At 34.0% G+C, this 23,085-nt stretch overlaps 3 protein-coding genes, 1 long non-coding RNA gene and 1 pseudogene across 7 annotated transcripts; 4 read left to right on the forward strand and 1 right to left on the reverse strand.

The window, feature by feature from the left end:
* Positions 1-357: 357 nt before the first annotated feature.
* On the forward strand, positions 358-4,833 carry LOC122303524 (probable WRKY transcription factor 51). 2 transcript variants are annotated; one of them, XM_043115338.1, is made up of 3 exons: positions 358-733; positions 847-996; positions 4,300-4,833. In XM_043115338.1, exons 1-3 carry the CDS (start codon positions 507-509, stop codon positions 4,505-4,507), a joined length of 585 nt encoding a protein of 194 aa, XP_042971272.1. In that variant the 5' UTR covers positions 358-506; the 3' UTR covers positions 4,508-4,833. The 2 variants fall into 2 exon arrangements, with proteins under 2 accessions (XP_042971272.1, XP_042971273.1); XM_043115339.1 differs by having other exon boundaries at positions 850-996.
* Positions 4,834-4,981: 148 nt separating this feature from the next.
* LOC122303522 lies at positions 4,982-11,212 on the forward strand (annotated as a pseudogene).
* Positions 11,213-13,006: 1,794 nt separating this feature from the next.
* On the forward strand, positions 13,007-14,965 carry LOC122303526 (uncharacterized protein At5g64816). Of its 2 annotated transcripts, none has more exons than XM_043115343.1 (2): positions 13,007-13,125; positions 14,403-14,965. In XM_043115343.1, exon 2 carries the CDS (start codon positions 14,450-14,452, stop codon positions 14,828-14,830), a length of 381 nt encoding a protein of 126 aa, XP_042971277.1. In that variant the 5' UTR covers positions 13,007-13,125; positions 14,403-14,449; the 3' UTR covers positions 14,831-14,965. The 2 variants fall into 2 exon arrangements, with proteins under 2 accessions (XP_042971277.1, XP_042971278.1); XM_043115344.1 differs by having other exon boundaries at positions 13,022-13,125; positions 14,410-14,965.
* Positions 14,966-15,955: 990 nt separating this feature from the next.
* On the reverse strand, positions 15,956-16,742 carry LOC122303525. Of its 2 annotated transcripts, none has more exons than XM_043115341.1 (2): positions 16,443-16,742; positions 15,956-16,309 (listed from the first exon to the last, which is right to left on the reverse strand). In XM_043115341.1, the coding sequence occupies exons 1-2, from the start codon at positions 16,694-16,696 to the stop codon at positions 16,087-16,089; spliced, it is 477 nt and encodes a 158-aa protein (XP_042971275.1). In that variant the 5' UTR covers positions 16,697-16,742; the 3' UTR covers positions 15,956-16,086. The 2 variants fall into 2 exon arrangements, with proteins under 2 accessions (XP_042971275.1, XP_042971274.1); XM_043115340.1 differs by having other exon boundaries at positions 15,956-16,315; positions 16,443-16,730.
* A 2,263-nt stretch (positions 16,743-19,005) lies between these two features.
* LOC122303527 lies at positions 19,006-21,700 on the forward strand. Its single transcript, XR_006240750.1, has 3 exons — positions 19,006-20,778; positions 20,867-20,936; positions 21,454-21,700. It is a non-coding gene; the product is annotated as an uncharacterized LOC122303527 (long non-coding RNA).
* The last annotated feature ends 1,385 nt before the right edge of the window (positions 21,701-23,085 follow it).

Genomic DNA, 23,085 nt, shown 5'->3' on the forward strand with positions numbered 1-23,085 from the left:
ACGATAAATAGGGTGGTCTGATTGTCCGCCAAGAGTCAAGAATTTTCAGACACTAGACACTAAAGAGAGAGCATGATGGCTTTTCTTATCCATATATAATCATAACGTTAGCACTACACTCTACACGGCACTTCCTCCCACCGAAATATCCCTCCGCCTATCAAAAGGAGGAGACCAAACTATAGTTACATACTGGTCCATCCTACGTCATCATGCCACCATCATCAAACACATCATCCCGAAATTACACGTGGCTTCCCCTGGAAAAAGAACCTTCTGTGATTCCTCCACGAAAGTGTCTATGAAGGCGCTTGTTCAAATAAAGATATATGTATAAATATTATTATCAAGCACCTAGCTTCCATAAATAATATTACACATTCTTCTATAATATTATACCGTATTTTATGGGAAGCATGCATGCCTCATAACTAGCTACCATATCCCCCTGCCTGTTCTCAGCTTTACACTTTCTTTTCCCACAAGCAGCTAACTTCTCACTGGCAATGGATCGTTTCCCTGAAAACCCTAATCTTAACCCTAATTACACACACCTACCCGAGATTGCTGCTGATCCTTTGTCTTGGGATTTCGAATTGTGGGAGTATCTGAATATGCTTGATGGTGGTGCTGACCAAGACTCGACGTCCCAGCAAAGAATAGCATCATCGGAAAAGATCATGGACGCCTCATCTGCCGGATCCATTGGTGCAACATCGAGAAATAACGACATGCAAGTGAAACCCCTTTCTTATTCTTTTTTAGAAAAGATCGAAATTAAGGTTCTAGTTCCTAATTATCATTGCTATGGTGAAGTTTTTCTCTAATTTTCTTTTTTCTGTATAGAAGATGCCAAATTATTGGGGTGAAGAAAAGTAAGATGGATGCTGGTCATAGGGTTGCATTTAGAACCCAATCAGAGCTGGATGTGATGGATGATGGATTTAAGTGGAGGAAGTACGGAAAGAAATCTGTCAAGAACAGCCCAAACCCAAGGTAAATATATAATATTAATATTTAAATTCCCAATTTGTGGATGATTTTAGTTCTTTTCTATCTGGGTTTTTAATTCTGTTGCTAAAATTAAGATGGTGAAATAGTTGGATGAAGATAGTTTAATGTGCTGTGTGCATTTCTCAAATCAAAATGGTGGATTTCTAGCTTTAAAATAAAAAAGAGGTTCCACCAGTGATATATGCACAGACACAGAGAGAGAGAGAGAGAGAGAGAGAGAGAGAGAGAGAGGGGGGTTTAATTTTAACATATTCTGCTGATTGCACGGAATTAGAACCAGTGGATCCCCTGGTTTTAAAATGGTTCAGCTGGACCCCATGGACATTAGATGTGAACATTTTTGGCTTGTTAGGCTCACCACAGAACCTGATCTCGGCCCTCGATCTTTAGCTCTTCTCTTTCTATCTACTCTCTCCCAGACACACCAGAAGCAAAATAACATCTGAATTCCGTACGTGTCAGTACTGATTTCTTGTCACTATTTTGTTTTTCTTATTTATTTTCCTCCGCCTCCTCCTCCTCTCCTCGATCATCAACATCATCATCATCATCCTTCTCCTCCTCCTCTCCTCTTCTTCGCGAACTGAGACAAGGGAATTTACTTTTGCTCGTCTTTCTGTGTGTGCGTGTTTGTGCGATGACAAGAGTGAGAAAGCCGCAACAGTACTTTAATTTTCTTGAGGGGACTGCAGAGACAGTACTAACTCACGGTACTACTACACCATCACATCAGAAAAAGAGAGAAAGAAACTCGCACAATTTCAGGGTTTTATATGCTATTCCTCAAGTTAAAGCGAATGAAGCTTCAATGTTGGGAAGTAAACCCGACTTGCACAATACAAATACGACGAATACTGGGGGATAGTAGTAATGAAATATAGACAAGATGATCAAGTTGTCCGTGCTTGTGGAGTCTTGTGTGAGCGAGGAGTCTAATTAAGTGCAAGTGGGTTAAAGAATGGAAGAGTGGGAATGTAGTCATGTGAGGCATGGGTCGATCGAGTGGTCCATGAGACGGATCGAAGTGCATGCAGGCGTGGTGTGTTACATTACCACTGCGTCTGTACTATGTGTCAATGATGGCGCGCTATCGATCGATCATTCTTGATCATCGTGTATCATATATACGTATGGCTGCGATCTTTACTTATAATCTTTGTATTGGAGTGCATATACATATCATGTATCTTTTGAGTGATATTTGTATACATAGAAATTAATAATTAATTAACACTTTTTTATGCTTTTTAACATTCTTACTGAAGTTCAAAAGATAGTTCATTTTTCTAGTACGTCTTTTCTTTAAATTTACATTTAAATCTAGTTAAACTCTTCTTCCTTTCTTTCATTTAACAAAGCTATATATCTTAATTAATTTACAAAATCAATATTGGGCTCTCCATGCGTATGGGTTTACTCTGCATAATCATCCTATTATAATTAATTCGAAGGCTATGATATATAATTAGGATTCTCCATAATTCTTTGGATATTTTACTCCAAGAAATTTTCTAAATCTCGAATCTTGTTTCCTATATGATTGATATTTCATCACATAAGTATTTACCATTTTAAAAAATATTAAATATGATAAAATATTAATAAATATTCATGCCAAAATTTTGAACAATTTAATTTGAAACTAGTGATCATGGGAATTAATTAAAAGGAAAAAAAAAAAAAAAACTACGTATACATGAATACCCAAAGAACATGTACATATAGGAAATCTTTACACTAATTAAAGGCCAAGGGAAAGGGAAAAAAACAGATAGATCAGATTAATGAGAGGAAAACTGGAAAGGACAATATTATAGCACTTGCGCGCGGCTAATTAATTCTACAAGGAATCGTAAGCACCCTCAGAGACCAGTAAATTAGTCCAAAGCCATAATTGACATCTAAGTTATTATAACATGATCGACATATCTATACTGTTTATACATCATCTTCAGACAAACTTGCTTTTTAGCCAAGATAGGAGTGTCTCTCATCCCTTCAAAATATATATATAGCTTTGATTTGACTATTTGATATATGGAAAGTACCACGTACACATGCGTGAAAACAGTGAAATATTACTCTTGGTCTTCTCCCTAAATAAGTTTCTATATGTATGGTCTTGAGAAACCCGCATGCAGTAATAGCTAGGTAGGAAAATGAAATGACTCATATGACTACAGTATTTTTAATTACTTCATTCATGATCACCATACATATGGTACTTGGCATACTGCTTGCATGCACGCACCTTTCTATTTTATATGTCCAGAACATCAAGAATTTAGGATACAAAAATCGTAATTATAAGTAGTTATATATATTAAATATTGCAGGATGTGCTAGCTATATATATATATATATATATATATATGTAGCTTTTATAGATGATTATTGATCCACACAGCGCACATCTATGCGTGTGTAAGTAGGGTTTTTATATTGTCATTTGGGAAAGAAATTAACAAGAAATGATTGTTAATAACTTAATGTGCTCAAAGGGTTTTTATTAGCCGCCTCTTGCACTACTGGATTTCCACCACTATACGTGGCATCAAAGCCTTTCAAGTTATGGTGGGTAGAGACTTGAGAACTAGCACATTATATGATATATATTTAATATCATAATATATTCATGAGGTCGATCTAGCTAGCTAGGCACTTTATTCTCTATATATATCTAGTTAGATTAACAAAGTTCTATATATATATATATATATATGGCTAGCATATTTAATTTATTCGAAACTAATTTGTGCAATAATCATGTGGTGATCATGAAGATCAGGTGACGTTCGATCTGATGATCAGAGAGAAAGTGGGGAGGCTGCTAGCTTATAAAGTATTGAAAGGCGCTGGATAATATTGGAGTGTTAATGTTTCAAAAGAAATATCTTAATTTGTGGACAATCATGGGGTCTGCCATCAATTTATATGGCTGTATTAATTTGGTGCACAAATCCTGGCGGACTGTCAAAAACATGGCTGTACGTACGTGCGTGCGTGCAGAAGACTCTCATGAAATTAATCCTTATTTTCAAGTTGCACATACAGATCAACTCGATTCATGAGTACTCGATCTTGAGGAGTAGTAGTACCACGTACAGATAATTAAACATTAATCTTAATTCATGCCATATTAATGGCGTTAAAGGATTAGACGTGAAAGCTTTTAATTTGTACTAGTACTTCTGGTTGAGATTAATCATGTTTCTCATGTTGGTGGGATGTAAACATAAATTCTAATTATAACTGATCAGATTCATTTGATCTGTGATAAAACAGGAACTACTACAAATGTTCAAGCGGAGGATGCAACGTGAAGAAGAGGGTGGAGAGGGACGGAGAAGACGCTAGCTACGTGATAACAACGTACGAGGGAGTGCACAACCATGAAAGTCCTTGTGTTGTCTATTATAACCAGACCCCTCTTATGGTTCCTACTGGTTGGACTTTACAAGCTAATTCCTCCCACTCTTCTTCTTCCTCCTGAATACCCCCAAAAAAAAACCCTTCTTGGCCTTAATTTATATAATATTAATCTTATATATATATAGTCCAAATAATATATATGTTCTATGGAGAACCAAAAAGATCGAGACGGCCGAGGCCAGAGTACAATGACACTTCTTTCTGTGTACCTCCTGATGGTCATGTTGGCAGACAATTATTAAAGTGGCTGGGAAATCGAACTGCTATTTTGTCGGCATTCGCTTGTCCACATATGGGCTTCAATCTTTTATGAATGGGCCCTAGTACACAACTGAATATGTAATGCTACTCTTAGCCGGATTATTAAGGCTTGGGTTTATTTTTGAAGTTGTTTTTTTACCCAACATGCTACAAAAGCATTACAACATTGTGCCATGTTTCTGCGTGTTTCCAAGCGGTGACCTTCGAACCAGCTACTGTATTCACGCGATTTTTTATAGCGTACACAACACCCACCAATGGCGAGAACAATTCTCTATCAAGTTCGTTCTCCCCCTCACATCACCCACGTTCCATTTCGAGCACCTACACCTCACCGACACAATCCATTTTGCTTACCGTTTGATTTTTTTGTTCATTATAGTTGGGAAAAGAAAAAAAAAACCGAACAAAAGCCAGTTTCTTGGTTCAGCATCCCTCATATCTTTATTCAGAGATGTTTAATTTTAATGCTATTCAATACTAAGCTCCACGGTCAGTTTGGAGCAAGACCCGCTTCTTATTTTTGCGGTTTTTTTAAGTTCAATCTTGTTCTGGAAGAGAACCTATTTCTTTTTTTTTTGCCATTTTTGGAGCTAGAATTTTTCAAACGAGACCCACTTCAAGATTTCTTGCCGGATCCGCTGGTTCATGCTTTTTTGTTTGAGCAGCGGGAGTGATTGTATTGTCATTTGTTTCCCTTACAACACAAAGTGTTTTGTAATATATTATGTAATTTCGGCTTAGATCTTAGCCTATTTTTCATCTAATCATGGTTTTGAGATTGAAATCTGGGGTGCCCATGTCGAGAGAACGTTGCTCTTCGTGGAAGTTAAGTTTGCTTCATGTTACTTGGATTGGTAAACGAGTGAGGATGCAAATTGGTTGGGGGCTTCGTTCGGAGGTGATTTTGGTTTAAAGTTCTGAGGAAATCATGTTTTGGAGGAACCGTGAGAGAGAGAACAAAGAACAAAGCGGTGCATCGCCTTGTGGACAGGTTCGGGTACTTGTTGTTGGAGACTCAGGTACTTGTTAGTTTTCATTCTACATCTGTTATCTTCTTTATTTGCTGTTATGTTACACTATTTGTTTTTTCTTTTCGTTTTTGATTGGTTCTGTATTTATTTGTTTTCTATATGCTTCTGTGATTCTGGTAATATGCCGTCATGTTGGATGTTTAATGATCTCTATATGCGTTAAACCCGTATGCAGAATATGTTACTAAGTCTTAAATTCTGCTCGAAACTGGTAGGATAAACAGGAGGCAGTGTATGTAAATTTTTTTATGAGTGTGGCTGTTTAGATTAGACTGATGAAAATAATTTTCTCGCTCCTTACTTCCATGAACCTTATTGAGCATAAGAATATATTTTATTCTCACAAGTTACTTATAGGTCTAGAAAGAAAAATAAAAAGAACACAAAAACCTACAGGACGCAAGAAATTGGCTGTGAATGGTATAAGGTAACACACACAATTCAATATAACTTACTTTCATGCATACTTATAGCTTACTCACAAGAAATTGGTGACAATACCATGGCATTTCACTTCTTTCAGATAATTCTTATATTAATGAGCAGGTGGTGGATGCAAATGTTTCCACAATAACTAGGTGCTTAAAGAAACAGATTGCTAATTAGGGTGGTAACAATACTTACGTTAAGGGGGATAATTACAGCATTGTCGGTGCTTCTGAATCTATCAAATCTATCTTAGTCCTAACTGGAAGAATTTGAAAGGGCTCTTAAACTCTGAAATCTGAATGCATTGAGAACATAATGCAATATTATTCTAATTTTTTTTTTATTGGCACCGGGTGTCTAGGAACAGCGTCCTGACTAATCCTAGGGGTGCACAAGCCCTCAGCAATGAGTTTCTTACAAGTGCACCTCGGGTAAATTATTCTAATTAAACCAGAAAGCTAACTGACAATTTCAATTCTTGAATTCCACTGTCATACTTATTATTTCATTTTTTATTTGTCGCACAAATTCAAACCATAGTAAGTAATGCATGAGGTGTGCATTATCAGTATTTAGTCTAGAGGTGTTGTGTCTATCGCTTCTGGGCTGTCCATCAAGACGGAGTACATTACAATCTACAATAGCATAATTTTTAGATATCTAGGATGGACAATGGATCATATAATTATGATATTCAGCCAGTCCATCCAATCATTATTTTGTATCTAAAATGAGACATTTGATGTAAAGTTAACATGTCACACAGGAATTGAGATTGAGGAAGACTGATTATTTGCTTTCACGAAATGACTTGCTTTCACAAAATATCTGCTTTCTTTATTACCCTGTAAAAGTCTTTAGTCCTTTATTTACCTATATTCAGTTCGTGATCTCATGGTAGGTGTTGGGAAAACTTCTCTTGTTCATCTAATTGTCAAAGGTGGTTCTGTCGCTCGCCCTCCTCAAACGATCGGGTGTGCAGTTGGTGTGAAGGTAAGACTTAAAAAATTTCTTTGATTCTGCAAGGATATTTAAATATGGTGCTGACATTATGGAAATTCTTGCCACTCCTTTTACCCAGCACACTACATATGGAAATTCTGGTAGCTCTTCAAGTAGCATAAAAGGTGATTCTGAGAGAGATTTCTTTGTGGAACTTTGGGATGTATCAGGACATGACTGTTACAAAGACTGCCGGTCGCTTTTCTATTCCCAAGTCAATGGTGAGTACCGATTTTTTTCATTCCATAAATGTTCTATTCTCCTGATAGCTAATTGTGTATGTCAAATCACTTGTACAAAAATATTGTGTAGGTCAATGACTTGGAAATTAAAGGGGAAAAAAAAAGTTCCAAAAGAGCATGTGCATGTAGAATTTAAAGTAGAAGAGAAGGCTCCAAAAGAGCAGTGGTTTCCAATTGTAAGTGGTGTCAATATAGATATTCAACTAAAAAATGCGCAGCCTGATCAAACATTATTGCATCTCCTGATCAATGCAAGTTCTATATAGTGATGGTCTCATATGGTTATCCCACATTGGACTCCAGACTATGAGAACTACTTTGTGAGAACCACTGGTGAGTTAATTGGAACCGTCCTATAAGATGCCAAAGCATGGGAATCCAGGGCAAAATTAAATATGAGTTGCATAGATGCAAGTTTGATGCAGCAGGAAAGTAAAGCAATATTAGTAATGAATTGGTTGGTATTGGAAAGTAAATCTGTGTAATTCAAAGATGAAGGAAAATCAGTATTTTTACATGAAACTTTATGGGGCCATCCATACAAGTCGCACTGTTTCACATTTCTCATCCCCTAAGTAGTATCACCGTTTGCTATCTACTATTGTAGCAATACAATCATATTCAACAGCGATCAAACGTCGTTTCCCAATTGTACTCCCCACTAAAGCTATGGTGCCTCAATAAATACCGCACACAGGGTTGTTCTACGAATTCTACTTATGAGCTGGCTTGAAATTTGAGTGCAGGTGTTATTTTTGTTCATGATCTCTCCCAGAGAAGGACAAAAACAAGCTTGCAGAAATGGGCCACTGAAATTGCTGCAAATGGGACATTTTCAGCTCCCCTAGGATCTGGTGGTCCCTTTGGCCTTCCAGTCCCATATATTGTTATCGGTAATAAAGTTGATATCGCTGCAAAGGAGGGTACAAGAGGAAGCAGTGGCAATATTGTTGATGGAGCTCGTCATTGGGTTGAGAAGCAGGGTTTACTTCCATCCAGTGAGGAACTTCCCCTGATCGAGAGTTTTCCCAGCAATGGAAGCCTTCTTGCAGTAAGAATTTGGACTTAACCCTTTGATTGCATCATTGTTATTTGGCATAGGAAATACACCCTCCCCTACCTCCCCTCCCCTCCCCCCCCCCCCCCCCCCCCCCCCCCCCGCCTCTTCTCTCTTCCCAAGAAAAAAAAATCCTGTTCTTCTGTCACTACTGAAGTGCCCCATGGAAAACGAATTACTACATTGTAATTTAGATAGCATATAATGAATCTGTTGTGTTCTTGCTACTCAACCAACTCACGCATTCAATTGCTATGAAAAGATGATTAAGTTCTGAGTTTTCGTTGTTTGTCCACCTGTCTATTCCTGTTTTCCTGGGTCTGACACCTTAAATCTCCTTATATTTAGGATTCACATGCCTTTTACTTGAGTGGACTGGAAACCAAGTCCCTCTTTTGCATAGCATTGTAGTACATCATACAATTGAAATCAATTGCGAAATTGAATTACTTAAATTCAAAAGCAGAAATATGTACTTTCTTGGTTTCAGAAACTTTCTCGTGCAGGGCCAAGTTGTACTTCAATGGAATGGGAGGTTTCAGCAGTAGTACTCGAGCATCCTGTCTCTCATAATCTACTTTTCTTGTTGGCTAACTCCATATTAGTGGTTTCAACATAAGTCTCATAAGTGAGTGTCATGCCTGATATTTTGAGCTCAGGCACCAATTCTTAACTTGTATTAGAAATTTGTCATTTTGGAAGAAACTCCCTTTCAAAACTTAGGTGCTTTTCCTGTTTTGTGGAAAATTGTCAAGGATTTTAAATTTTGAGACTTTAATGGTCTTTACTGGCACAGAGGGAACTTTTATGAAACTTTAATACTTTGTCTATGCGGAGCTCTTTCAGCTGTTATGAAGCATTATTCTCTCTTTCAGCTCTTCTTCCATTTATGGTTCATATCTTACATGTATTTTTGCACTTCCAGACAATGATGTCCCCACGATTTTCTCTTCAAACTAATTTCCCGCAAAATTTCGTGAGAGATTCTTACACCTAGCTATATATCTATTAGAAATATGGAGAGACCTTTTTTATTACAACCCATGAAAAATATCGAGGCTCACTTTACGATTATGTTATGTGCCCATTTTTTGTCTTTTTTCGTTTTTTCTTTGTTTTTCTTTTTTGCAGGGGTTGCTTCTCGTAAAATTCTTTTGCTTGATAGATAATGTGATTTGAGGATTTTACTAGATGATTTCATGCAATATATTACTTCCATTATGATTCAATTGCTATTTCCAGCTCACGAGTTAGGAAGACTTGTGAATCAAATTGTTGAAAAATAAGATGATTCCATTTCTGCCTGGCCATTTCTGCATCTCTAATTCACTTATATGTAAACCACCACTTGTTGGATTATATTCTGTGAACAAACTTTGCAAGATTGGGAGCGGTTAAGATCTAATAGAAAATTCTAGAGCCTTTACATCAAGGGCAGGCATAGGGATATAGTAAAACTGAAAGGGTAATAGTTGATGCAGTGATGATCATAGATATTGGTAGTAGATCTGCGTAATAATATTTGAATGTCATGGTGGATGTGTTGGGCATATGCAGGCTGCGAAAGAAGCAAGATATGACAAGGAAGCTGTGGTGAAATTTTTTCGTCTGGTCTGTATTCTTGTTCTTTGTGTAGGTTTCCTTTCCTCCTCCCCCAAGTTCCCTTTCCCTTTCTGACATCATCCAACTCTTTTGGCAACCCTTTGTTTCAGCTGATCAGAAGAAGATACTTCTCCGACGACTTTCCTGCACCAACTCCGTTGTCTATATCTTCAGTCCAGAGAGCCTCACATCGTTTAGATGAAGGTTTAAGTGATGGAGATCAGTCTTACAAGAACATGAGGTAATTTCTGTTGAACACTCGAGAATTTCTGCTTTGCTTGTGACCAGATTTCTTTAAACAACAACAATCATCATCATCTGGTCGTGAGATATGCTTAAAAATTCAAGATTCTGAATTTGATAGAATGTGGGTGTGATTAATACTAACTTATTTAGGTGCCTATTGCTTTCATCAATAAAAATATCCATTGCATATCAAGAAAAGATATTTACTTATTTTGGTTTCACATATTATTTGTTTCACAGCTTATTGGGTTGCATATCTGTTTAATTAACTCATATGAGTGGTGTTGAATGGTATATTATTTTTGGTGCACAATATGATGTCTTCCATTTGCAGCCACACTGACCAACATCTTTATCATTTGCAGTTCCATTGGAGATCCTTATAAGTACAACGTGCTCCCTCCCCTTCCAGCGCAACGCAATCTGACACCACCTCCCACGCTTTATCCTCAGCAGCCAGTTTTTGTTTCTGAAGGTTACAGCCTCCCAAGATTCTCCGACTGGCTCTCAAGAGATCAGCAGTAATGCCATATCAAAGCGTTCAGATATTAATGTATGATGACCACTCCCCTCGCTTGATCTTAGCCGAAAGATAGATGATACTGTCTCTGATTGCTGGGATAAAAAGATCCCATTCTTCCTTGAATGCGGATCATACAAGCGGTTAATTGTTCTCTTCGCTATATATGCTTGTTAGATGTTCTGTTGATTCTTTCATATCTCCAGGCTCTCCCTCAGTAACTGTATTTTTAGTCATACCCTTAGTTATAGGCGTAATGACTCCTCCAACCTGAAACTTCAGGTGATTCTTTGTAATCAAACTCTATTATTTTCCTTGGAAGTTCTGGTTGTATAAATTTCATTTTTAATGTATGTGTCCAATTCAACTCGAATGGATCATCCTAAGATATTTATGTCTTTAATTGAGACTATAGTTTTATTTTGTAAAGAATATAATAAAGATAATTAGCATAAAGATTTAAATTTATATTTACATAATTGTAAGTATGTAAAATTATATGTTAAAAATTATTGATATTTTAAAGATTATAAAATTTTAAATTTAAATTTAAAAAAAAAACTGATAAAATGAGTATTATACGTAAAAATTATAAGTACAATTAAAAAATCACTATACCTATATAAGTTAAAAAAATGAACAAATGGGATCTACTCGTTTATTGACCCAAATCATTCATTTTGTCACTTCAGTTATTGTTTGTAAATCAAATTGGATGAAAAGTAACATTATGATCTTTATATAAGAATAATTCTATTTAGTATCCTTACAAATTAGGTATTATATTTTTTTATTTTTTATTTCCCTTTTTTCCATAATAAATATGTGATGTATGGATTAGGAGTAAAACAACTTAATTAATTTAGTAAGAGTAAAATAAAATAAAATAATTAAAATATATAAAGTGGGTGATGTGTAGGGTTGTAAAACGATTGGTCCATACCAGAGAAATCGACGAGTCTGGTTTGAATTGAATCGAAAAATATGAGGTTTTATTTCAGTCCATGATTCCTTGAATCAAACTAGTTCAGTCCAGTCCATGGTCCACGATTCCTCTAACTGAATTGGATCGGACCGACCGAATTAAAAAATATATTTTTATTTTTATTTTATATATATATTATTTTATATAATAATTATATACTTAATTATGCAATTTTTATCTAACCTATTCTCATTTATAATATAAAATTTTAAATAAGTAATTACAAAATAATATTCTATTAATTAAGAAGTGTATATTATCAATTAACTTATAACCGATTCATCATTAACTAATTACTAACATCTTCATTTATATCTAATTAAAGTTATTAGATAAATTTTTTGTAAAATACCTAAGTTGTAAGTAAATATAAAGTAATTGATAAATTTTAAATTAAACTAAACTAATACCAATTCCCCATTATGTATATATGTATATAGTATATATATTATAGTTTATAATTTATAATATGTATTATATATAGTATATATATTATAGCTTATAATTTATAATATGTATTATGTATGTATATATAATTTATAATATGTATCATTGATCATATAAAATATTTTTTTAATGAGTTAGTTACATAATCTATATTAATAATTCATTTAATTTTAATTTAATAATTTAAATAAATTTTTTAATTGATTTATTAGGAATAAAAAGAATAAAAAAATAATTAGATCGAACCGAATGGATTGAATGGACCGACATAATAGGACCTACAGACTTACTAGATGTTCAATCCGGTCCGGTCCGGAAAAAATGATTGACCAGACCGAACCCTACCGAACTAGACCATTTTCACCCCTAGACTAGTGTGAGATGATGAATAATTTGAGACTGCAGATATAATATTCTTATTATTAAAAATATTATTCAATTTGTTAGTTAAATTGTAAATTGGCTATAAGATTAGAGGAAAAGGCCAAAACAACAAAAAAGAAAAAAAACAGATATCATCAATATGTTTTTTAATTGGTATTAATCGGGTTACTTCTTAATTATTATCCATTTATTACTTATAATATATTTGGAGTTTTTTATTATTATTTTTTAAATATTTTTTAACATCTTTAATTATTAAAAAAAATTTTAAAAATATATAATTTAATTAATAGTTAGTTATTTAATCATTAAATAAAATTAAAAAAATCAAATACTAAAAAAATAATAAATGGATAGTTGGTGGGTATTACACTATCGTTATCCTTTTTTAATTCCCTAGAAAGTGCACTAAAACCCTATCATTTGCCGCTCTTTTCACCTTCCCAAGCTCGGCGGTTTCCTCGTTTCAGGTCAGACCTCTCTCTCTCCCTCTCTCTCTACTTCAACGTGCGGATTTTGGGTCTTCTAATCGAACTATGTGAAAGATGAACCCTTTTTATTTGCGCTCTGGCAGATGCTATGGTTTTGTGAATTTAATCTGTAGCTCCTGATCTTGATTTCTAGGGTTTCTCTGTTCCCATTTATCCGTCCGGTACTAACTTTGAAAATGGTGGCCAAGTAAACAGAGCAATTTGTGTTATCCGGATTTTTCTTCTTGTGATCTGGAATTAGTCTTCTTAAGTATTTTCGTCATAATGGGTTTTTATATTCCATTGCTTGGCATTTCGTTTGATTTGTAACATTATTTTGTTTGGCTAAAGACAACGGAATCACCCAAAATAAAAATTTTACGGAATTTCGGTGGAGCTATGGTTGTCTAAAGTTTGGAGGACTAGTCATACGGCTTGGCATCCAGTGAAATTTGCATGGTTTACAAAATTTGAAGATTTTGCTTCTTCGGTGGTTTTGAATTGCCCCTTGTTAATCATAGACGTGCACAACAGAATGTCTAAATCAAGCCTTTTTTTTTTTTTTTTTATATATATATAAGTAAACGGTAGTATTAATGAGGATAGGCATAGCCCAAGTGGACAAGAGAATGTCTAAATCAAACTTGGTTCTGATTTTTGCTAGATAATTGTGCAGTAATACATTAGAATGTCATTTCCGGTTCGACTTTAGCAAGGATGGTTACCTATAATATCTGTCAATTTGAGCCCTGGTCAATGGTCCAGGTGGTTAAAGAGTGAGGTGGGATTCAGGTATGTTGGAGGTTCAAAGTATGCTTAGGAAATAAAGATGATCAGAAAATGGTTGTTCTCGTGACTCTAGAACTTAGGCACTTGTGGTGAAATCTGTGCAGTTTTTAGAGGCTATGGCAAGTGCATTCTTTTCTAATATCTTAGATGAGACTCCAATATCATTTAACGAGAGAGCCTTATTCATTGCATATCTCATGATGATCAGAAGTTTCATAAAGCATTGTTTATAAAGATTTTCCATTTTCATGATAGGCATCAACATTGAATGATGAATCACACTTACTTTTGAGATTTGGTAGCAAACTTCTAATTTTAAACTTTTTGTTTATTGAAAAGAGTGCAAGTCTTTCTATTTTACAATGCCCATAAATTATATTATGTACGCCTAAATCTCTTGTCAGGATGTTCTTATAAGGATGTGTACACTAACAAATGAAATAAAGAATGCACAATAAAGTCGCTAACTTTTGTCATCACTGTTAAAGAGTGCAGAAGATTCTAGGAAGAGAGGAGCTTGACCTCTGAATTGGTGATGGTGGAAGTATGGTGGTCCCTATTGGGGGCTGCTATCCCAGCAGTTATTGCAGGGCAAGCTTTTAGAATGAAGAAAAAGCATACTGAAGAGCAGAGGTTAAAGACTGCCAGGGGTAGGGAGAAGAGCTCTGATGACATATTTGTCTGTGAAAGGGTATGTACATCAAAGAGAATGTTGAAAAGGGTTGGTTCCTTCTCAAAGGACCCTATTCCTGATACCTGTGTTACTGTCTGTGGTGTGTCTGAGCTTGAGGCTTGTACTGATGCATGTGCTCGCACTGTTTGTGTAAATCAACATCAAGTGCCTAATTGGAATGATGTCTGCTTAAGGAGATGCCAAAGTGAATGTCTCAAACTCTCTGATTCTCGTTCTTCTTAATACATTTCCCCCCTCAAGCTTGTATACCAAGTGATGGTATTGTAGGGATGGTTGATCCCACCTTCTGAAACGTGTTGTTTTCTGACTCTGAATGTGATTCAATTCATGACCAATTTCTAGTTTCGTGAGATGAAATAGTATTCTAAATTGCCTCACAGGCTTTTTTTGCTTTTTTCTTTTTTTTTTTTATTTTTATTTTTTATTTTTTTGGCGGGGAACTGGTGATTGTTAGCTTCTTTGGATTGTGAATCTTAAATTTTGTTTGGATGAGCGTTTCTTGAGGCCATCGTATGGAAGGTGCTGTCTCATGATGTCTTGGGTTAGAACCAACACAGATTTTAGGTGCCTCGCCAAGTTGCCATACATATGTGATATCACATTATGACCTCTTTATCTCTCGAGTCTCCTCCATGTGCGCATGTGCAGGCTTTTGGTTAAAGTGAGTGAACAGGTGATCTTCCAACTGCTCATTTCCTCAGAATTAGACTCACTCTACAATTGCATTGTCTACTGCTTGATCAAAAATTACAGACAACAGCTAATTCTTTATCCAAGACAAAATCTGGTCGTCTCATTGCTTTTGATTGGAACCAAGAAATACTTATATCTCTGCCTGTTTAATGCCCCTTTACCTTGTCCAAAGCCTTTGTATTGCTTTAATTTTAGCTTTCATTTTACAAATGCTTGATGATATTGATATTTGGTTCTTGTACCAAGCCAGCCAAGGGTACGTACGAGTACGATATAAGGACATGAGTACCGGCTGCATATACGTATGCAGTACGCACACAAAGCTGTGAATGATATTACGGGACAACAAATCCTTACGTGGGAGCTCATTTTCTTCAGTCAATTTTGCAGTTCTTGGAATTGATTGGGAATTTGGGATGCCACTTACGCCCACCAACTAAGCCCAAAACCTGTTGTCCTGTCTAGAAACTAATCTATCGAACTTGATCTCTACAGAGAAGAGACATTCATCTAATCATTTTACCTGTGAACATAATATTAAATGATAAAAGCATCCATGTTTTTTCTTTTAAGTAAGAGAAAAACATCCATGTTTTTCACTAGATGATAATTATCAATCTAGACATCCTGTTCCTGTGTCAGATAGTCAGTGTCTGTCCCTGTCGCAAGTGATCAACATATCATTGAAATAAATGAAATAGTGGCGATACATACAAGTTTACAACGAGTAGTTGGAAGTTTTAAACAGAACAAAATTTTCTCAGTAAAAAAGCACCAAATTTGATTTAAAGCTCTGCTTCAGACTCGTCTTTATCAGAGAGGTCCTCCTTCACCTTCCCTGCTGTCTTATGCATCGTTCCTCCCACCACTTCTGCTGCAGATTTAGCAGTTTCTTCCACTGTATTCTTGCTCGTTTTAAAACTCTTCTGGGCCGCGTCTTTCATCTTTCCACTGGCACTGTTAATGCCACCGACACGATCCTCATCAGAATTTGCTTCATCCGCGGCTCTGAAACTGACCAAAAATTTGTACACCAAGAAAGAAAAGAATTTAAAACCACGAGTTTGTTCCTTTCTTTTTTCCCATTTTCTGGATGATAAAAATAAACAATCGAGTGCACACGAACCAATAATAAACTCACTCTAAATTTGGAGGGAAAATATGAAACTCCAGTTCTTTGATGATAGCTTTGACTTTGCTCCAAGAACGTTGATGGGACTGTTTCAATATAGAAATTGTATCTGTCACCATCTTTGCGAAAGAGCTGGGACGTTTCTCTTCCTGGTTTTGGGCATAGTCATGATGTTGTTCTCCTCCGATTGTTGGGAGGATTTGCTGAGAAACAATGATAAACCAGAAAAGAAACAGTATACTGATTCTGGCAGATCTATCCATGCTGCTAAGTTTGGAGGATCAAAAGAAGAAACCACATCTTTGTAGCTAAGGTTGTTTGCATGATAAGGTGGTTGAATTGCAGTGATAACACGTTCCACTTACATGCAAAGGTGACGTGGGGTTAGGATCTTACGTGTAGGCATTCCGGTTTGAACTTTTCAAAAGTGTCTAAAAACTGATCAAAGAATTAATGCAGTACGTAGTACTGCAGATGTTCCAATCACAGAACGCGCATCTTTTTTGCTGAATATGAAACTTTCGGTGTCTCCTAGGTTGATCGAGCGCTGATCTCTCTTTATCCATTGAGAATTGATATAACATCTAAAGATATTGGAAATAAATTTGAATTTGGTTCAAGTACTGCATGTTTATAAATAAATATTGAAAACAAAAACTTTTTATAATAAAGTCTGAAAATGCAGTTAATATTAATATGAACCGCTTAACTAACAAGAAAATTAATTAAATACATTCTTCTGTTTGGACGATTAGAATTCTTATTCTATTAATTAATTTATCAAAGAAGCTATGACTATATTTATATATAGGCAACTTAATTTTCCCATTATTAAACTATTTTCTGTGAGGAATGATACCCTCACGTGGTGTTTTTTATGGGATTATATACTATGCAACAGACAAATTTTTTTACTTTATGTTCATGCAATGAACGCAATGGACAATATTTCATTTTCTATTTTCTATAAGCAAAATGAAAAATAAAAAAATAAAAAAAATGATATGTATAGTTCTAAATTGTATAAATCTTGCCCATTTTCTTTTAAAAAGTATATAAATCTAGAACTCAGATCAAAAATAAAATTTTTAACGATGATCCTATCTTTTTTAAAAGAAATACAAAGCTTGTACATACTATATCTAGAAAATAAAATAGTCTAAGGTCTCGTTTAGTTTAACAGATAGTTTAACTTAACCCATTTCATTTTATTATATCATATCTTAACATTTATATATTATGTAAATACAAATATTTTTTAATTTTAAATTTAAAATTTTTCATCTAATTATTATAAATTTTGTAAATAAAATATAAAAAATATTCAATTTTTTCAAATTTTAAAATAAAAAATAATATTATAATAATATTTTAATTTTATAATATTTTTATTTTTTTTAAATTTCATAAAATAACTTAGCTCAAAATGTCTTATTACTAATTATAAATTATTTAATTTTTCTCATATCTCATATTATCACCTGTATAATCAAGAAATCCAGAACACATATCCGTAGACCCGTGCCTTGGACCTGGACCTAAGAAGACCTATTTATGGACTGGATGTACCCGGTTTTCAGAGGCCCAGAACAGTGCAGAGGTGGTGTTTTGCCGCCCGTTTACTTCCTCTGTATCCGTATCTGAGAGCATTATATCCTCTCTTATCTGGGATAGGGATAAGAATTTTAAGATTGAAACGAAAGTGTTAAATATTATTTTTAATATTATTATTATTTTAAAATTTAAAAAAATTATATTAAAATTTAAAAAAGTTAAATTATTTTATATATTTTATATAAAAATTTAGAAAAATTATAATGATTAGAGAAAAATTTTAAAATTAAACGTGTTTACCAAACCTGCCTTAGAGCATCCACATCCCATTCCTTATCCTCATTCCTATAATTTAACTCAAAATCACATTTTCTCAAATTTTTCTCTAAATTTTATTCATCTTTCAAAAACTTCCTACATCTCATTCCTCATCCCTATTTATATTCTATTAAATAATATTTTTTTTATTCTTTTTTATTACTTTTTTCTTTCACTTCTATTTATAAATTTAACTACTCAATATTTTTTCTTATTTTTTGAACTATTACTTTAGTGAATATTTTAAACAAAAATTTAAATTATTTTTTTGTGGATATGAGAATATTTTTAAAATTTTTTTTTTTATATTTTCGTAATTAATTAAATTATTTTTAAAACTATTATTTAAAACTATAATAAATATGAATATGAGAGAAAATGTAGATGATTGAAAAATTATTTATTTGATATATTAGAATAAAATATTAATAAAAATAATTTAGAAAATGAATAGTAAATTTTCAAATATAGAAACTTACTGTTTAGTCCTAAATTTTTTTTCTAAAATAAAAATTTGAATATAAGAGATATTTTGATTAAAACCTCCAAAATAAATCTTAAATTATAGAAAATATGTTCCTTTGAAAACCGGACGGGGATGCTCTTACCCCACGATTTAAACATGTTTCAGTTATCTGAGAAGTAAACCCTTTGAGATTCTTTCAAAGCAACCAAATTCCAGAAGAAAATCATGGTATCTGTTCTTCTTCTTCTTTTTTCTTTTCCAGGAAAACAAATAGAGCTAGAAAGGAAAGTATAGTTTTTTCTATTTCATAATATTCGTGTGGTTTTACTTAAAGCAATTCTTGTTGTAGCTTATGGTTACAAATCGCTTGTTGAATGTTACTTTCCCATCTATGGGATAAATTTTCACTCTGTTCCTCAAGATGTCTGGGGAAGAGGAAGAAAACGTTGCAGAGCTGAAAATTGGGGCGATCTCTCTCTCTCTCCCCTCTGTGTAGAGATTTCAAAGGCCAAGTGTTTAATGAATTGTGAAGTTACTTTGATTTTCGTACACAAATTTGAGTAGCTTCAACAAACGTCTGAAGACCCTGTAAATCATGCTTCTCAGCGAGTCTTTTACCACTTCCACAATGTATTTTGGGGCATAGGTCGGGTCCATGTAGATTCATTTGCGTAGTCGATTTATCTGTTCTTTCGAATATTGTGTTTTTATTTATTTGCATATTCTCAAATTGTTGTTCGAGGCCATTCCAATGGGTTCTTGCTTCAGAAAATTTCCCTGCGAGGACTCAATTTCTCCCGGCCAAGAGGTGACTATGGGGCAGTCTCAAGGTTTTACATGTTTCTCCTCATGTTTTAATTCAGAGAACTGCCCTAAATTCAATTTGTCCACTTGTCTTTTATTTTTTACCATTAGCCAGATATTAATTTGAAAATCAAGTTTTTGCTTCGATTTTTTCCCACATTTCCTAGTGTATTTATTAGGAAATTTGGAAGGCCTGCCACCATGTGTCTTGGTGTATGGAGTCAGGTCTATGGCTGACCTCTGACATAGTCTTCCTATGGTTGTTTGCTATTACCCTTGCGTACATCCATACATACATACACACACATATATACATACATACATATATATATACACACCAATTAACTGACTTCAGGTTGTTCAATTTTGATAATGTCTCTTGTTGAATCACCTAATAAATGTTGGTGAAATATGTGGGAAAAAAGTAAGTACGTACGTACATACATACATACATACATAAGTGTGTGTGTGTGAATATCTTTTTACCTATAAAAAAATATTTTTTGTGTTTGTGAATTACCGTGAAAATGCGATATGTTTTTGAGATATTACCCTTCTTTATCTCTTTGGAACTGTTGTTTATCTAGCTCTGATCTTTGCTTGATGTTATTTGTAGATGTGTTAGCATTTAGATATTTATTTAGCTTTATCTCAATATATTGACTGATTTTTTTGAGTGGTGTGAAATGTATAATTCCCTATGACTTATCTTATGTGTCCAGCATTCGACCACTTTAAGGACTTCATGACCATTATATTGTGAATGCTAAGGCTTTTTCCTATGTAGATGTTCTTTAGCTTTATCTCCATATATCCACTATGATTGTTTTAATTATCAAAGTATCAACAGGGCATCAAAATTAGATGTTCAAGTAATAGACATGCTTCATCTATCCTATGATGTATTTGATTCTGCAATGGTAGGCTTGCTCTGGTTGGGTTGGATTATAATGGAGTTTCAAAGTTGAATATCTCTTTTATTTTGCTATTACACCTTATTCTACTAATATTGTTTCAGAATTGGATATCACATGCCTCTATAAAGTGCTAAATTAGAGCATCATGGGCAGATATTGCAGTGTGTATTGGTTACTTGGTAACACATGAAACTTGTTCTTCAATTTCTGCTCTACCATGCATCGTGAATGTGAATCTTCACTGACATTCAGAATCCTCAGTAGATATCAATTGGCCGAGTTCAAGGTAATGTACTTCATTACATGGTAAACTCTGTCCAGATAGTTTGTAAATTCAAAAACAACCATAAATGTTGTTATTTCCTTTGTTGCAGCTTTGTTTTCTTGGCCAACCTTTGCCCCGAAACAGTGGAGAAAGCTATTGCAATGGTGCCATCTATTAAGGTATTATCTTATTCATTGGCTTATCCCTCTCTCCATACAGACCTTTTTCTAAAAGCTCAAAAACTCCAAAGCAGTAACATTTATGAAGAAAGCCCCAATACATCAAAAAATACATCCACATGCCCACATTTTCTGCTGGATAACTTTCTGCAGTGTTGTCAAACATCATTGCTCCATAAAAAAAAAATAAAAAATAAAAAAATAAAAAATAAAAACATCTTTAAAGAGTTACAAAGGACATATTTTTCCACTTAAGAAAAGAAAACATAAAGATCATTATCAACGTGACCAAATTTGTCACCAAACCAATCGACAAAGCACATATCAATTCATTGGATCTAAACCAATGCAAGATCACTCGTGATATTTGGTCCTCATAAATAAATTTGACAAATTATGTTTACCAAAATTAAATCTGATGGTAGAATGAAACAATTCCCCATTGAACTTAGCAATAGATCTCGTTAACTCAAGCAGATCTCATGATTGAACTTGTTCGTACAATTGTAAACTCCAGCAAGAAGTCTGTTCTGCACTCCTCTATGCTCTCATATCCAGAGGGAGAGGGAGAGGGAGGGAGGAAGTAAAAACTCATCAAAATTCTCATGTTTTGCTCGTTCTTTCGAAACAAACTGTAGAAGCTTTGTTCAATTGAGCTCTCATGCTTGACTACACTAGGGTGAACACCTTTAATAGAGGGTCTTGCATGTCATTGGCTGTTTCCAGCCCTAAATGCCTTGGAGAAATCCTGTCTTGAAGAGCAATCCTGAATGTTTATGTAGGTATGTGTGTATATACATATATATATATATATATATATATAGATATACGGAGCCTCTAGTTTATGCTGAACACAGGACGGACTCATGACGAGGAGGCGATTGAGAAAATGTTGAATGATCTTATCAGTCAAGAAGAAATTTGAATAGAGGCTGACATTGTTCCAATCTGCTTGCATGATCATTGATCTTTAAACCCATAAAGCAAAAATCCTGTATATAGTTTATTAGCTATTTTGTATGAATGCAAATTGAAACGAGTTCTAATGAAGCCATTGTTCCATTTATTTGTAAACACTAACCTAGGCCTTTATATATATATATATATATATATATATATATATAAGCAAGAAATCGTTAAATCACATCGAGTTCTCCAAATAGGATGGATGGCGAGCACTAGCTCTCCGTGCGACTTCATAAAAGGTCATCGAAGATAAGATTTATTAACAGGTATAAGATTTAAATCAAATGACACTTTTCATTCTAAATTTTGTCATCTTTAATCATTTTTATTGATGTGATATATTTTAAGTGATTTTATATGTAGACGTTGCTAACTTGCTATGTCCACAGGATACCGATTAACCAAATTTTTTCAAAAAAAATTTTTAAAATTATTTAGACATTTTTTTTTTAAAAAAAATAAAATCACATATTCATTTCTAAATACTTTCTTAACCATTAAATTTAAAAAATTAAAAAAAAAATCGGTGGAAATCCTACATGGAACTAGTGTTTTCCATTATTTAAATTACAATCATTAAAATGCACAACATGAAACTTAAATATGATCATTTTTATCATTGATGGTTACAACCCATTCTAGCTTGATGTTTCAATTTATGCATGTTTTATTTTTTATTGATTCCGGATGTTCGAGGGAAAGTGCGTAGACATAGAAAACAAATTGAAAACGACTCCAAAATATGAATACAAATCAAAATGTGTCGTCGTCTGTAGAGTCTAGACACGTGGTTTGTTTGTAGAGTCTAGACACGTGGTTTGTGCAGAACCTTGCATTAGAGTCCCGTGGCACTCAATGATAGGACAGGGAGTCATGCTGAATGGAATCTACACCACAAACCTAGTATTGCATATGGGCGTTATCTTCTCCTCACTTCCGTTAAATTTTTCTGGCCATGAAATATCGAGGAGAAATAATTGCCTTCCAATTCTTAAAGGTCTAAAGCAAATACAATACTCATATAAAACTACCATTCTTTGCTTCTTCTTTTTTTTTTTTTTTTCTTTTTTCTATTTCTTAACAATATTAATTCTATATTTTTTTCTAAGCAAGTTAATATTAATTCTATCTTATATTTATCATCCTCTGTCATATTTATTAATATAATACATTATAAATAATT

Source organism: Carya illinoinensis, chromosome 3 (genome assembly GCF_018687715.1).
Source record: "Carya illinoinensis cultivar Pawnee chromosome 3, C.illinoinensisPawnee_v1, whole genome shotgun sequence".
Lineage (NCBI taxonomy): Eukaryota > Viridiplantae > Streptophyta > Magnoliopsida > Fagales > Juglandaceae > Carya > Carya illinoinensis.

What these genes read in the sequence shown, in the direction of transcription:
- LOC122303526 (XM_043115343.1), top strand. Translation starts at nt 14,450, where the DNA reads ATGGTGGAAGTATGGTGGTCCCTATTGGGGGCTGCTATCCCAGCAGTT.
- LOC122303525 (XM_043115340.1), bottom strand. Translation starts at nt 16,696, where the DNA reads ATGGATAGATCTGCCAGAATCAGTATACTGTTTCTTTTCTGGTTTATC. An exon ending in ATTTTCCCTCCAAATTTAGA is followed by an intron (nt 16,316 to 16,442) that starts GTGAGTTTATTA and finishes ATTTTTGGTCAG; the next exon opens with TTTCAGAGCCGCGGATGAAG.
- LOC122303524 (XM_043115338.1), top strand. Translation starts at nt 507, where the DNA reads ATGGATCGTTTCCCTGAAAACCCTAATCTTAACCCTAATTACACACAC. An exon ending in ACATCGAGAAATAACGACAT is followed by an intron (nt 734 to 846) that starts GCAAGTGAAACC and finishes TTTTCTGTATAG; the next exon opens with AAGATGCCAAATTATTGGGG. An exon ending in AAGAACAGCCCAAACCCAAG is followed by an intron (nt 997 to 4,299) that starts GTAAATATATAA and finishes GTGATAAAACAG; the next exon opens with GAACTACTACAAATGTTCAA.